The following is a 14524-nucleotide window of genomic DNA, read 5'->3' on the forward strand; positions in this document are numbered from 1 at the left end:
GGCTTACGCCTGTAATCCCAGCAGTTTGAGAAGATTCCTTGAGGCCAGAAATTTGGGGCCAGCCTGGGCAACATAACGAGACCACATCTCTACAAATTTTTTGTTAATTAGCTGATCATGGCATGTGCTTTTAGTCTTAGCTACCTGGGCGGCTAAGGGAGGAGGATCACTTGAGCCCAGGAATTCACGGTTATAGTGAGCTATGACTGCACCACTGCACTCCAGCCTAGCTGACAGAGGGAGACCCTGTCTCTAATTATTCTAGTAAAAGTACAGTCTCTTCTACTATAATATTTGTTTTAAAAATGCAAATATTGTTCTAATGTAATTGATACATTAGGGAAACAAATAATTTGAGCATAATGTGACTTTCATCCACATAAAACACTAAGTAAATGCAGAACATTGCATCTAGCTGATCTGAACCACACAGGAGTATACAAAATACACAAGCACATATATCTCAAAACATTTCTAGTGACCTCAGTTCACCAAAAATGTTGAGAACATCCATTCACATCTGGCGTTACAACTTTTTATGGATTTCTTATTGCCCTCTTACTGCCACTTCATAACTCATAAACTGCAACTCTTCTGAAGTTCACTTGCACAGCAAACTCCAGGTCTTTTAAAAGGTAAAGTGTCATATTTATTGTAATATTTATGCATTTTTTTAACTAATTAACGTGTAAAACTGTGCTACTGTTTCTATGAGATTCCTATCTTTTTTTTTTTGAGACAGAGTCTCGCTCTGTTGCCCAGACTGGAGTGCAGTGGCGTGATCTCGGCTCACTGCAAGCTCAGCCTCCCGGGTTTACAGCATTCTCCTGCCTCAGCCTCCTGAGTAGCTGGGACTACAGGTGCCCGCCACCATGCCCAGCTAATTTTTCTGTATTTTTTTTTTTTAGTAGAAATGGAGTTTCACCGTGTTACCCAGAATAGTCTTGATCTCCTGACCTTGTAATCCGCCTGCCTTGGCCTCCCAAAGTGCTGGGATTACAGTCGTGAGCCACCACTCCCGGCCCCCCCCTTTTTTTTTTTGAGACCGAGTCTTGCTGTATCGCCCAGGCTGGAGTGCAGTGGAGTGATCTCAGCAAACTGCAACCTCCGCCTCCCGGGTTTAATTGATTCTCGTGCCTCAGCCTCCTGAGTAGCTGGGATTGCTACCACACTCGGCTAATTTTTGTATTTTTAGTAGAGATGGGGTTTCACCGTGTTGGTTCCTATCTTTTTTTAATGTGTCATTGAAGCTTTTGTGCATTGTGCTCTAATCCCATTGTTTCCCCATAAACCCTGTCATAGTTAAAAACAAATATGTTACATTGTAGCAGTATTGACTGGAATAAAATCAGATGAATAATATAATCTGAGGGTCTTTCATTATGAAAACAACTGCATGTTGAAAAAAAGCTCAGAGAACTGGAGTCAGTGTTAAATCTATTTCCACAGAAACTGTAGATGCTAAAACAATTGAATAAAATTATGCTAAATGCATCACTACTATTACTACAACAGAATAAAAATGTTCTAATAGACAGATCTGAAATAATCTTATCTCAGCATGCCTTAGAATTGAACTCATGACAAAAGGCACTGATAAAACTCATCATTCAAGTATCCCATAGTTTTAGAATAAACAAACTATGAAACTTTTTCTTGGCAGGTCATCTTGTTTCCTAAAGTTGAAACTTTTACATGACAGGGAAATATAACCAGAATTCTAAATAAAGTACTTTATATCAGCTAGTTCCTCACCAGTCTTTGGTTAAATTATTATTTCAGCTTCATTAGTCTTTAATTTTCATGATTGGGCAACTGAATGCTTCTACCCAAGAGTTTGAATCTGAGGCAACTGACTTAGTAGATCTGAGACAAGTAACACAATGAAGTGGGGACAGTTAATTCATTCTGTTGTCAGGATCCAGTTTCCAGGGGCACTGATGTCACTGGCAGTAGCAGCCCTAACCAGGTCTGGGCTTGTGCAGGATCTTGGATATGGGTTCCCTGGGTCATTTCTATTTTCTGACCCTTATTATGCAAGCTTTGCCTAGATTCAGTGAGCTACCTGATATCTTTCCTTTTCTACTTAACTAGTCAGTTTCTATTGTTTGGAATAAGGACCCTGGCTGATATAATGGCACTCAAAATCCATGTCAAACTGACTATAGTAGGGCTATACTGTGAGGCCCTTACTCAGCTAAGTTACCTACTTCCCTGCCTTGGGCTCCTGTGCAGTTCTTGGCTCCATTCCTTTTGGAAGTTTGCTAAGGCTGTCCAGAGTAATACAGTGTGCCCATCTCAAAATTTTCCTTTCTAATCATAACCTGCAATCCAAAAGGCATTATATAAAAACATAAAAATTTGACATTGGAAGAAAACACTGAATGGCAAAAACCACCAAAAGCAAACTCAAAAGACACATGGAAACTTGAGAAAAAATATTTGCACCTCACAGGACCAAAAAAGGGCAATTATCCCTATGCATACATCTCAGCGAATCATTAAGAAAAAGACCAGTAACCAATAGGAAAAAAATGGGCAAAGGATGTTCACAGAAACGGAAATAGAAATGACTCTGAAACATGTAGAGATATGCTCAGTCCTATTTAAAACAACAGGTAAAATGTACACTAAAAACTATACTAGTATTCCATTTTCACTTATCAGAATCGCAAAGATTGAAAAGGTTGAAGGAAGTGTAGGGGGGCATCCTCTCATACATTGCTGGCAGGAGCATAAATTAGTACTATCTCTTATGGAAAGCAAGCTGATAAAACCTGTCAGAATTACAAGCGTATATACCTCTCTGATACAATAGTCTCACATTTGGGAATTAGTTCTCCCAATTTATTTGCACAAATGCATACTGACTTATGTAGAATGTTATTCACTATAGCATTGTTTGTAATAGGGACGGAGTGGAAATAATTTAAATGTCAATACGGAACTGGTTAAATCAATTATGGTATGAAATAATGGGGATGGTCTTTATTTAATGATGTTATGATCGCTAACATATATTGTAAAAAGAAAAAAAGCAAGGTGCATAACAGTGTTAATGGCGTGTTGCCATTTGTATTAAAAAAAGGTGATAGAGTAGGAGCACTGTCTTCTCAGACAAACACCACCACTTTAAATTCCAGCTCCCTTTCTAGCCTCACTCATTCCAAGGAAATTACTTCTCTTCTAATTATAAGCAGCCAGAAAGAGCAGACAATAAAATACAGGTAAGATAGCTCAGGCCCAAAGGGAGTTGGAGGGGAAGTCTCTTGAGCAACTGCCAAACTTCACCCTCATACAATGGGCCCCAGTAAAATAGTGGGCCTTAATAAGCACATTCCTTCCCCTTCAGGTGCACTAGGATAGAAAAGATAAAAGCAGACTTGGGGGATATGCCTGCAGCTGCAGAAAGATGTATGGGAACTGACACACGACTCTCCCTCACAGATAAGCACAAGGAAGAGACAGAGAAGCAGTCCAAGCCTCTGATAAACTCTCCCACCCTGAATCTTTAAGAACTTTTAGTTTGTAAGCAAGTGTGCCTCTCACCTAACTTGGCCAGAAGGCGCCTCTCAGGTTTGTTTTCTCTAAATAAATCTGTCATGACTGGCAAGCCATCTTTTCATGTTTCTTACCTCTTTCTTTAATTCTTACAGAAGATATTAGACGTACCTCTGTAAGGATATACATTGGTTACTTGAAGAAAGAAAACTAAGTCCAGACGGAGAAAGAGTTAAGAGACATGTCACTATATACCTTTTGGCACCTTTAAAATGTGAAAGGTGATCAAATTACCCTTTCAAAAACCAATCTGGAAATCTCCCCCAAACAAAACTGTAACACTAAGAAAAGTAATTGTCAAGTAAATATTATCTGACAAAAGGCAATGATTGCATTTGTAAATTCTTCAGAGAGGCTACACTGCAGACTTTCTATAAAATTTTATCAACTCATGACGTCAGGAACAAATTTTAGAGGTCTTCATTCTTATACTTGCTAAATATTAAGGGCTTACTCTGAATCTAGTATTCTGTTAAACAACTTGGGTGGTGGTGGGAGGAATCAGGTAATTGGGCTGGTCCTTTATCTTTCAGTAACTTAAAGTAGCCACATAATTTTGAATACAACTCAGTGCTTACCATGATGTAGAGTTGCTAAGAGGTGCTCAACAAATACTTATTGATTTGAGGTTATAAGCTTAAGAAAATACAGTCATGTTTCATTTAATGACATGGATACATTCTGAGAAATGTGTTGTGAGGCACAACACAGAAATTTTGTCCTTGTGGCAATGTCACAGTGTACATAAACCTGGGTGATATAGCCTATATACACCTAGGCTCTATGATATAGCCTATTGCTCCTAAGTCACTGTATTGATACTGCAGGCAGTTGTAACACAATGGTGAGTACTTGTGTATCTAAATATACCTAAACATTGAAAAGATACAGTAAAAATAAGAGTATTATAATCTTATGGGACCAACATTGTATATGCAGTCAGTTATTAACCAAAATATCATTTTGTGGTGCATGACTGTACTTCAGAAGTTGGGAACTGGCAACTTTTCTGGACCCCAGTTGCCAGCTAAGAAATATGCGTGTGCATATACACACACACTCAATTTATTTGTCAAAATTCTTCAAGCTGAACATTTGTGATCTGTGCTGTTTTTAAAACATGTAAATTATATCTTAGTAGTTAGCACAAAAGAAAAAAAATTTTAAAGTTAACAGTAGGCAATGAAGAAACAGAAAATACTGAGAAAACCAAAAAGAAGGGGCAAAAATAAAAGGACTGAGAAAAATTGAGAGAAAGATGGAGTCCTCAACAGTTGCTTGAGATTCGTCAGTGGTCACCAAAGGAATCTCATATTTGATTTTAATTTATTTCCTTGAAATTTTACAACACCTATCTTTCCGAAGTCAACAACTTAGTCACTGGGAACTTTAACAGTGATGCTTAGAACTTAATATTATATTTTTCTTATTGTCTATTTTGGAATTTAGGGAAGCCAGACATTTTCATTAAAATATTTTTTACAATCGCTTAAATTTAAACATATACAGCTTAAGTAACTAAGTTTTTTAGTACTAATTAGAAATTGCAATTACTTCTGTCACAGGATCCATTCTTTTCATTTTTAATTGGATTAGAGTCAATTAGATTAATTTTGTTTGGTAACAAGTTTTACATTTGGTTACTCCATTACGGTTTTAGTTACAATCTGGGGACCTATAAAGACAATTTCAGTTTCTTCTGCTTTTAAAATTCAAACTGCAGCCATATTTTATAAGTGGTAATATCTATTTATATAATACATATGTTCTGCTTAAGTTGATGCAAAGTAAAATTCCAAGTATTTTACTTTTATACCATTTATATTAAAAATTCATAGATACACTCCTTTCTTTGGGACTCCAAATATTGTACCAAAGTCAAAGTAGAAAAATCAGTAGAAATTAGACATTTTTTACTAAAACATTAATACTTCATTAATTAATAAGATAATTTAAAAAACAAGCTAAATGAGTTTCTCAATGTAAGTATTCTGAAATAGCAGATGTCTTAATAGCCCATTAAAAATGCGTTCATAGGCCAGGTGTGGTGGCTCACAACTGTAATCCCAGCACTTTGGGAGGCTGAAGTAGGTAGATCACTTGAGGCCAGGAGTTCAAGACAAACCTGGGCAACATGGTGAAACTCCATCTTTACTAAAATTTCAAAACTTAGCCAGGCATGGTGGTGGACGCCTATAATCCCAGCTGCTCAGGAGGCTGAGGCATAAGAATCACTTGAACTCAGGAGGCGGAGGTTGCAGTGAGCTGAGATTGTGTCACTACACTCCAGCTGGGTGACAGAGCGAGACTCTGTCTCCAAATAAATATATAAATAAATTAATTAAATTAAAATTTAAAAAATGCCTTCATAATCATTTGACTCCAAAGGGAGAAACAGTAAACCAACCAAAGAGCTGTTTAAACTACTGATATGAGTTTTATATTGATATGAAACATATAAAATTCTTTAGTCTACATGCCTCACAAAGTACAACTAATCCGTGAAGAAAAACGGTGTAAGAAGAGACAGAGAGGCTGGGTGCGTTGGCTCATGCCTGTAATCCCAGCACTTTGGGAGGCTGAGGTGGGCGGATCACAGGGTCAGGAGATCTAGACCATCCTGGCTAACACGGTAAAACCTGTTTCTACAAAAACTACCTGGGTATGGTGGCATGTGCCTGCAGTCCCAGTTACTCAGGAGGCTGAGGCAAGAGAATCACTTGAACCCGCGAGGCAGAGGCTGCAGTGAGCCAAGATAGCACCACTGCACTCCAGCCTGGGTGACAGAGCAACACTCCGTCCCAAAAAAATAAAAAATAAAAAAAGAAGAGACAGAGAAATTTGTTTAAGAGACAGAAATTTAATTACCTAATGAAACAGAATGAAGACTGTATTAGTTTAATCTGTTTAGTACTATTTCTGCTGCTAAGCAGAAATCTGCTGCTGAGCAGCAGAAATAGTACTCAACCCTCTAGTAATCAACCCTCTAATTATTCATTATTTACCTATCATGGGTATAACTTTGAACTCCATGTTAGAGAAGCCATAGGGATGAATCAAGCCCCTACGGGGATATTCAATCTTTTGGCTTCACTGGGCCACACTGTTTCGGGCCACACTTGCATTGTACTTTTACAGCGCAGTCACACCTATTATCTCAGTGCTGTCACACCTATTATCTCAGCGCTGTCACACCTATTATCTCAGCACTGTCATACCTATTATCTCAATTTTTGCTGGGTTTAAACAGTTTATGTCTTGCCATCCAACTTAATGGCACAATTTAACATTATTATACTTTGAAGCATCATTTTGAATTGAAAGAAGGTTAACATATCTCTAACAGTGGTGTAAGTTTAAGAGAATTTTAATAAGAGCTTAGAAATCACTTTTGTCCCCTTTCTTAAGTAGTATTTTCATGTATTGCTTAAAGTTTTATGAGGGTATAAACTATAGAATACACCAAAATACACTAACACTAACAATAGCTGATGAGCTTTAAAAAAAAAAAAATCACACAAAAAAATCCCATAATGTTTTAAGAAAGTTTACGAATTTGTGTTGGGCTGCATTCACAGTCATCTTGGGCTGCATGGAGCCCATGGGAAGCGACACTATACTAGTTTACCTATGGTAATGCACTCACAGCTGTAATCCATGACAGAATGTGCCAGGTTCCATAAAAGACACAGAGCTCTATTTAGTAACTATGAAAAAGTGGCAGGCAAGAGTTTCAGCTAAGAGATCAGGAAAGCTTCCCACAGGTAGTTACAAGCAAAATAGGAGGTAATAACAAAGGCTCGTAGGTAGGAAAGCACTTGAGAGGTTCACAGAATAATTGGCCAAATCAGATTTTTGCAGGATTGTAGAATACATGAGGGGAGTGGTGGAAGGAAAGAGTAGAAACAGTGATTTAGTCAGGCTCGGGAGTGTGCACTTCATTCTTGCAGAGAGAGATGGGGAGATTTGGCATTTTAACACGTTAGAAACTTAAGAAACCTTAGCCTTCAACTCTATTATAGAGACACAAAAACTGAATCTCCAAAAGGTTAAGTGGCTTGAAGAGAATTACAAAATTCACAGATGGGGTGAAGAACTAAGTTCATGCCTCCCAGCAATGGCAGGATCAGATATATGATTTGGGAAAATTATTTTAGCAGCAATGTGCAATATAGACTAGAGAGAAAAGAAATTACCTATAGTCTAGTTTAGGAATAAAGAGCAATTGGATGTAATTTAGAATTGTTCTATTACTAAGATACTATCATAATGTGTTTTAAAAATCTTATTCACTGTGATGTGCCAGACTGAAATGTTAACTTGGCCATAGAAAAACTCCCTACCTTGGCTATAGGCTTCAGTGAAGGAGATAACAAGAAAACAGTTTTGTGCCAACTACATCAGTAACATACATTGCCACTTGTGCCAGTTCAACTCTTCATGGAGAGTGGTGAATCACTGACATGAATGTTGGAGGTAATTTCAACAACTGTGAACAGGAAAAGCAGTTTTTCAAAGAAAGTAAATTTCACTGAAACCTGTGATCAAATATTATTTCTATAATAACGACTAAGATTAAGATTTTCCTAAATGCCTACATTTCATTGTATTACCTACATAATGGTATAAGCTTATACACAATGCTATGAAAACACAGGTGAAGCACATGATCATAAAACAGACAAGGCTGATTTTTATGTGTGGTTTGCAGAAAGCAGCCTTGTTACTTTATAATCATACCTTGTCATAATCACTAGCAGGACCACCCCAAGAAATGCCAAACTGAATCCATTAAACCTAAAATTAAAGAGCATAACATAATACTTGTCCTCCTTCATGATCACCTTGAAAGGTTTAGATTAGTCCTATTTTCCTTTAATACCCTGTCTGGATCGATCATCCAAGAAATTATCTTATGATTTTCTGTATCTGTATTTTCTAATGACACTTGCATTGTACTTTTACAGCACTGTCACACCTATTATCTCAATTTTTGCTAGGTTTAAACAGTTTATCTATACCTTATCGTCTAGCTTAATAGCACAATTTTACATTATTATACTTTGAAGCATTATTTTGAATTGAAAGAAGGTTAACATATCTATAACACTGGTCTAAGTTTAAGAGAATTTTAATAAGGGTTTAAAAAATCACTTTTGTCCCCTTTCTTAAGTAGCACATTTTCATATACTGCTTAAAGTTTTATGAGTGCACAGACTATGGCACTGTTTCCTCCAGAGTGCCCATATCACACAGGTGCCCAAAAGGCTTGCTCAAGTAATGAAATGAGCAGTTATGACAACAGGTCAACTTTGAGCGCAGCTGTGTGGTACAAAGATCACCAGAGCTGATTTGGCCTATCAGGATGCCTAGGCAATCTACCGTGTAGGTTTATCTTTCGCGGCTGGCCTCTTAGATATTGACCAGGCTTCAGCTACAGACCTTCCGTTCACATTCTACACACCATCTAAGCAGAGTGCTCCACTCCCATAGCCTTACCTCCTATTATGTGTGTGGATAACACCCAAATCATTGTCTTTGACTTCTTTCCTAAGCTACAAATTATATCTCTTACTATTAACTATTTGTATTCCTATGTCTGACTAACCTCAACACAACAAGCCCCAAATTGGATGTCATCATCCCCTTAACCCCTGCCCCTTGTGAGGTGTTGTCATATCAGTAAATAGCCCCACCCAACTGCTTAACAGTAAAACCCAGGTAAACCTCATTTCCTCTTTTACCTACCCACATTGAATCAATCATCAACTCCTAATGATTCTACCATCAAAAATGTATCTTCAATTTATCCGCTTCTCTCCTTACCTGTTGGGACCACATCTTAGCCACACATTATCATAACTCACCAGAATTACTCCTAACTGGTAAACTTTGTCTCCAATCTACTTTCTAGCCAGAATTATCTTTCCAAAATGTGAATCTGCTTTAAAACCCTTAAATGGCTTCCTATCATTTGTAGGATAACGCCAAACCCCTTGTCATGGTCTACAGGTCCTTAAAGAGCTGGAAGCTACCTTGAAAGTTAACCTATACAATGGCAAAATGAATGACGTGCACAGTCTAGAGGAACCAGACTGACCTCTTGCTTACCAGCTGTCTCATAATAGACAAATTACTGGATTTCTTTGTCCCTCAGTGTCCTCATCTGTAAAATGGGAATATTAATACTCATTTCAAAGTGTAGTTATGAATATTAAATGAGATAGAATACAATGTTTGATACAGTATCTGACATATTTGACACATAAATATTAGTCAATATTTACTACAGTTACTATCTCTCGACTTAATTTCTCACTTATCTCCTATTTGTATTTGAGTTCCGTCCATAGAAAACATCTTTCATTTCCTCTTCTCACGTATTTCCTCTTCCTTTACGTATCCAGTTCCTCCAACTGCACTATCCTCTCCCTTCAAGCCACCCCTCCTACAATTTAGATGACCTCCTAAGTGCTACATCCTTTGGAAAGTCCTTCTGCCCATCCTGAGTGTCTGGTGGCCTTACTTTGTGCTTCCTAAGGTCTTGTATTTTCCTTGTCATGGCACTTGTCCCACTTTGTATAAATTTCTCTCTCTTCACTGCTAAATTATAAGTTCTGTGTGAAGCGTAACCATGTCTACCTTGCTCACCACTGTATTTTCAATGCCTAGTACCAGTGCCTGGCACACAGTAGGCTTAATAAAGAGTATATATTTCCTCTCTCACAGCTCCAGATGTACTCCTTCGCAAACTGCAGTTAGTACAAAAGCACAGTGTTCCAGTAACAGCTATCTGCAGAAAGATGTTCAAAAAGGCTGCCATAGAACAAAGAATCTGGTCAAATAATACTGGGAAGGGCAGGTTTAAACAAAGTTAGGACTCTGAACCATAGTAATTCTCAGAATCTTTTCTATTACTAAGGCGCACTGTGAATTTCCAAGTTGGGAGGTGGGGTGTAGGAGTGTATATTTCTGAAAATGTCTCCTGCAACCACTGTTCTGCAGTGGCAAAGCCGGTTTGAGGAGATGCTCTCAGCTACTAGAACTTCCAAGTAAGCTGGTAGTTGAGGAGAGAAAATCTTTTAAGTAATTATTCTGCAGAGTTCACCGTTTTTAGGTCTGTAACTTCTGGACACAGAATTTGAGAGTTAGAATAAATCTTATATATAATTCAACAAAGCTCCTTCTTTTTATAAGGAAACTGAGGCCCAGAAGCACAAAACGACCAATCTATGGCCACGGAGCAGCTACATACAACAGGAAGAGCTAGGAGTAGAACCCGGACACCCGGTGGGTCCTAGCGACTTCTAGGACAGACGACGCCTCTGGTTACCTGGGTCGGCCAAGTGTTCCCACTTCAAATTTTAGTTTTAAGCCATACCACAGTTAAGGTAGTTTTTCTTGGCTGCTCGCCCCCTTAGGCCCACAGTTACAGTCTCCCCCTCCTCCCTCCCTTCCACAATACACTTTCCCTGTAATCCCATGCAGCTGGGGCTTGGCTCCTGGAGGAAGACAGTTACTTTCTTTCCTTCAGAGTGTATCTTTGGAGTGTAAACTTTTTCATGTAAACAAAACAAACCTGTGAATTTTAAGGCCTCCGCCTAAATCCCCATGGGCGCTGATCACCACACCCCGCACCCTACCCTACCCTCCCTTGCGCTCCCTTCGGATCTCGGACGCAGAGGCCCTGTAATTGCTCCTTACCTGGGACTGCCATGACGGTGGTAAGAGGGGTCACTTGAGCCTCCGGCTTTCGAAGTGGCGCTTGCTTCCCGCCAGCTGCGAGAACAAGGCACAGCCAAATCGCCGTTTTCCTTCCCCCAGCGCAGCAGCACCGTCGCTACGGTGGGGAAGGCCCTGTACGTTTCTAGCGGCAGCAGAACCAGTAGACGCGGATGCAGTTTCCGGACGAGTCATATTGCAAAAGACACATGGTCTGAACCATTACTGATAGTTTTTTTTGGGGGGGGGTTCAGTTTGATCTGCACACGCGAGTAGTGTAAACACAGCCAAGACTTATGAAGTGTCCCTTCTAATATTGTAATACAAATTACATTAAGCTTTAATAACTTTACAGACTTCTCTCGTTCCCTGGAGTACACTGGAATAACCCTTCTCAGGGTTAGCGGTGCTCGGGTCCGGTAACAACATGGCGGCGTCCGTGAGGGGCTCCTTTGGGCAAGGGTAGTGTTTGGTGTCCCCGTCTTGCGTGATATTGACAAACTGAAGCTTTCCTGCACCACTCGACTTAAGAAAGAGTGTACTCCTAGGCGGACAGCTTTAGTGACCGGCCGTCCGCTCTAATCCCTCATAAGGAGCAAAGTCCTTTGTACTGACCAGGATGAGCAACATCTACATCCAGGAGCCTCCCACGAATGGGAAGGTGAGAGCCTCATCTAGGGAACTTGGGATCCTGGGATCTCCAAAGTGAGATTTCCCGAATTTGGGGTGGGGGACGGGTTTCGGGATCTCGTGGTAGGAAGAGACCACAATAAGTGTTGTCTTTACTCCTGCATGTGGACAATGTTGCATCGAAACACTGAAGTTTATACTTTTCAGGACGTACTTGAAAAAGTCAGGTGGAGATTTCTCTACCTACCAGCATTCCGGTCCTATTTTCTGCTTTAACCCAGCTCATGCAACCGATTTCTAGAGTCTTAGGTTTTTAAACGTACATTTCTGAGTTTGATATATTCTTTGCTTAACTTTGAGGTCATTCATTCTCCATTTCTTCTGCAATCATTAATTGAACGCCTGCTAGGCACTGGGCACTGTACTAGGCGCCGGAGATACAAAGATGGATGGGTAAGGTAGTTGTTTTCCCGGAAGAGCTTATAGTTTAGTTTGTGAGACAGGTAAACAAAAGCCTGTATGTCTGATAAGCGTGCTTGTGGAGAAGAGACCAGGTTGCTATGGCGGTACTGAGTAGTGAACAACTGGGAAAGTTAGGAAAAACCTCATGGAAAAGGTATCTTTTGAGCTGATTTTAAAACCTGAGATGACTGTCAGTCAGAGAAAGTGGGAAATGGGGACTGTTACCACATTAGAGTGGGGAAAGGTTTCTCTAATTGATTTGATGGCTAATGTATGCCAATTCCCATCCAAGGTGTTTGTGCTGAAGAGTCCGTTGTGGAGTAAGTGTCACCTGAATTCTTAAATTGAGACCTAGCCTATCTCATATGAAATTTGATGAATCAGCATATTGGAGAAAATGAGATTTAAAGTATCTAGTTGAATTAAGATAAGCTAAATTTACACAACATACCATCCTGTTTGTTATATGATTACATCATAAATAATTTATGCAGTCTTTTATTCATTGACATTTGATAATATGAGAGCAATTTAAAAGCAAAACCAAAAATGCTGTAATTCCCAGCAAAAATTTAATGGGTATTTTGGGCAGCTCAATTCTTTCAATTCTTTGAACTTCTCCTGGGCATTGTAGGTTACTGGGTCCATCCCACCCCTCACCTATCTTATTTAATATCAATGTGAAAACCCAAAATACCTACCTCCTCCTATTTCCAAATGTTTCTTGAGGGCAGTATCACCCCCAGTTAATAAATACTGGTAGGGATTGAATAGATTTACCATACTGCCAGACAGGGCGTTCACACTTGCTGTTCCTCTGTTTAATCAAGTGTTGACCTTAGCCAAGAGTCCTTTCTTACCTACTTTCTATGAAATAGCAAACTTCAATCATGCCTTGCATCCCAGCATTCTCTGGCCCCCTTAACTTTTTTAGTTTTTTTCCATGGTATTTATTAATTATTTAGTATTACTGTATCCTTCCTCCTACCTTCCCCCTATAGAATGCAAGGAACATCAGGGCAGAGACAAGCATCTAGAACAGTACTTGATACATGATAGAAGGAGTTCAGTTATGTATTGAATAAACGAATGGATGGATGAATTAATACTATATTTTTCTTAGTTTTTTGAGGAGTATTAAGCATCAGTGAGTTTGAGGTTACACTGCTGCTGGTCAAGGACAGACTTAATTGCTTTGTTGTAAAGGAAGATTTGACATGGTCACATAGATGAAAAGCTTTAACAAGGATATATTCCTGAATAGATTATTCATTCAACAAATAATGATTGAGCAAATCAATTGCCAGGCTCTATGCTAGGTTTTAGGGATACAACGGAAACAAAAAAAACCACATTGTCTGAGTTATCATGAGTTAATTGAGTGAAGTATACATTGACTGAATAATCATGCAAATAAATGTTTAACTGCAAAATGTGATAAATACTGTCTTCTGAACAGAAATGGGCTGAATGATAACACAAGGGCCCAAGTTTTCATCCAAAAACAACTTGGGACTTTTTCCACCATAAGGCTCATCAAAGATATTAAAGCTTCTAAGTTCTGTAAGGTTGAGAGTGTGGACAAAAATTTGGTGTGTGAAGAATTTGAAGCAAATGTAATAAGTCTGTTCAATGAATGTTTATTGCCTTTACTATCTAATGGTACATTAGGTATTGAAAGGGTACAGAGACATTCAGAGTAAATGGGACAAAATTCCTCCCTTCAAAGAGCTTAGTATCAGCCTGGGAAGTAATTGATAATGATACCAGTGCTTGGTCCCTGGTTGTCCATAAATGTTCTGTGTTTTGCTGTAACCCTAGCCCCTGAAGATGAGGCAAAGAAATATAGTACTTGATAGAAATTTTTTAAGCATAAGAGGTAATTCCCTGAAGATGAAATTTCCACATATTATGATCACTTATTCTAAATTGTGTCTGGCGTCTTCACTTAGCATAATGTTGCTTTCAAATGATAGGGGTCTGTCTTATTGTTGTACACACTTAGTTTTTAAATGTATTGAAAATCAAAATGGCTTTATAAGTATATTTGCATATATATTTATAAGAAACATGATATTATCAAAGTATTAATTGGGAATTTTAAGAGAAAGAGCCAAGGAGGCCTACAAAGTAGTGATGGCCGAAGAGA

At 38.8% G+C, this 14524-nt stretch overlaps 2 protein-coding genes across 4 annotated transcripts in view; one reads left to right on the forward strand and one right to left on the reverse strand.

Moving 5' to 3' along the window:
* Window positions 1-11474, reverse strand: part of SREK1IP1 (SREK1 interacting protein 1) — a 47155-nt gene extending 35681 nt beyond the window's left edge. The window contains exon 1 of the mRNA XM_003899726.5: window positions 11266-11474. Within this exon, the coding sequence (XP_003899775.1) occupies window positions 11266-11278 (13 nt within the window). The 5' untranslated portion in view covers window positions 11279-11474. The remainder of the gene's footprint in view (window positions 1-11265) is intronic.
* Window positions 11475-11662: 188 nt separating this feature from the next.
* Window positions 11663-14524, forward strand: part of CWC27 (CWC27 spliceosome associated cyclophilin) — a 256232-nt gene continuing 253370 nt past the window's right edge. Inside the window, exon 1 of one of the 3 annotated variants that reach the window (XM_031666192.1) lies at window positions 11663-11944. In XM_031666192.1, the coding sequence (XP_031522052.1) occupies window positions 11903-11944 (42 nt within the window). In that variant the 5' untranslated portion in view covers window positions 11663-11902. The remainder of the gene's footprint in view (window positions 11945-14524) is intronic. The other 2 variants (XM_021939392.2, XM_021939391.2) reach the window with 2 other exon arrangements.

Source organism: Papio anubis, chromosome 5, assembly GCF_008728515.1.
Source record: "Papio anubis isolate 15944 chromosome 5, Panubis1.0, whole genome shotgun sequence".
Lineage (NCBI taxonomy): Eukaryota > Metazoa > Chordata > Mammalia > Primates > Cercopithecidae > Papio > Papio anubis.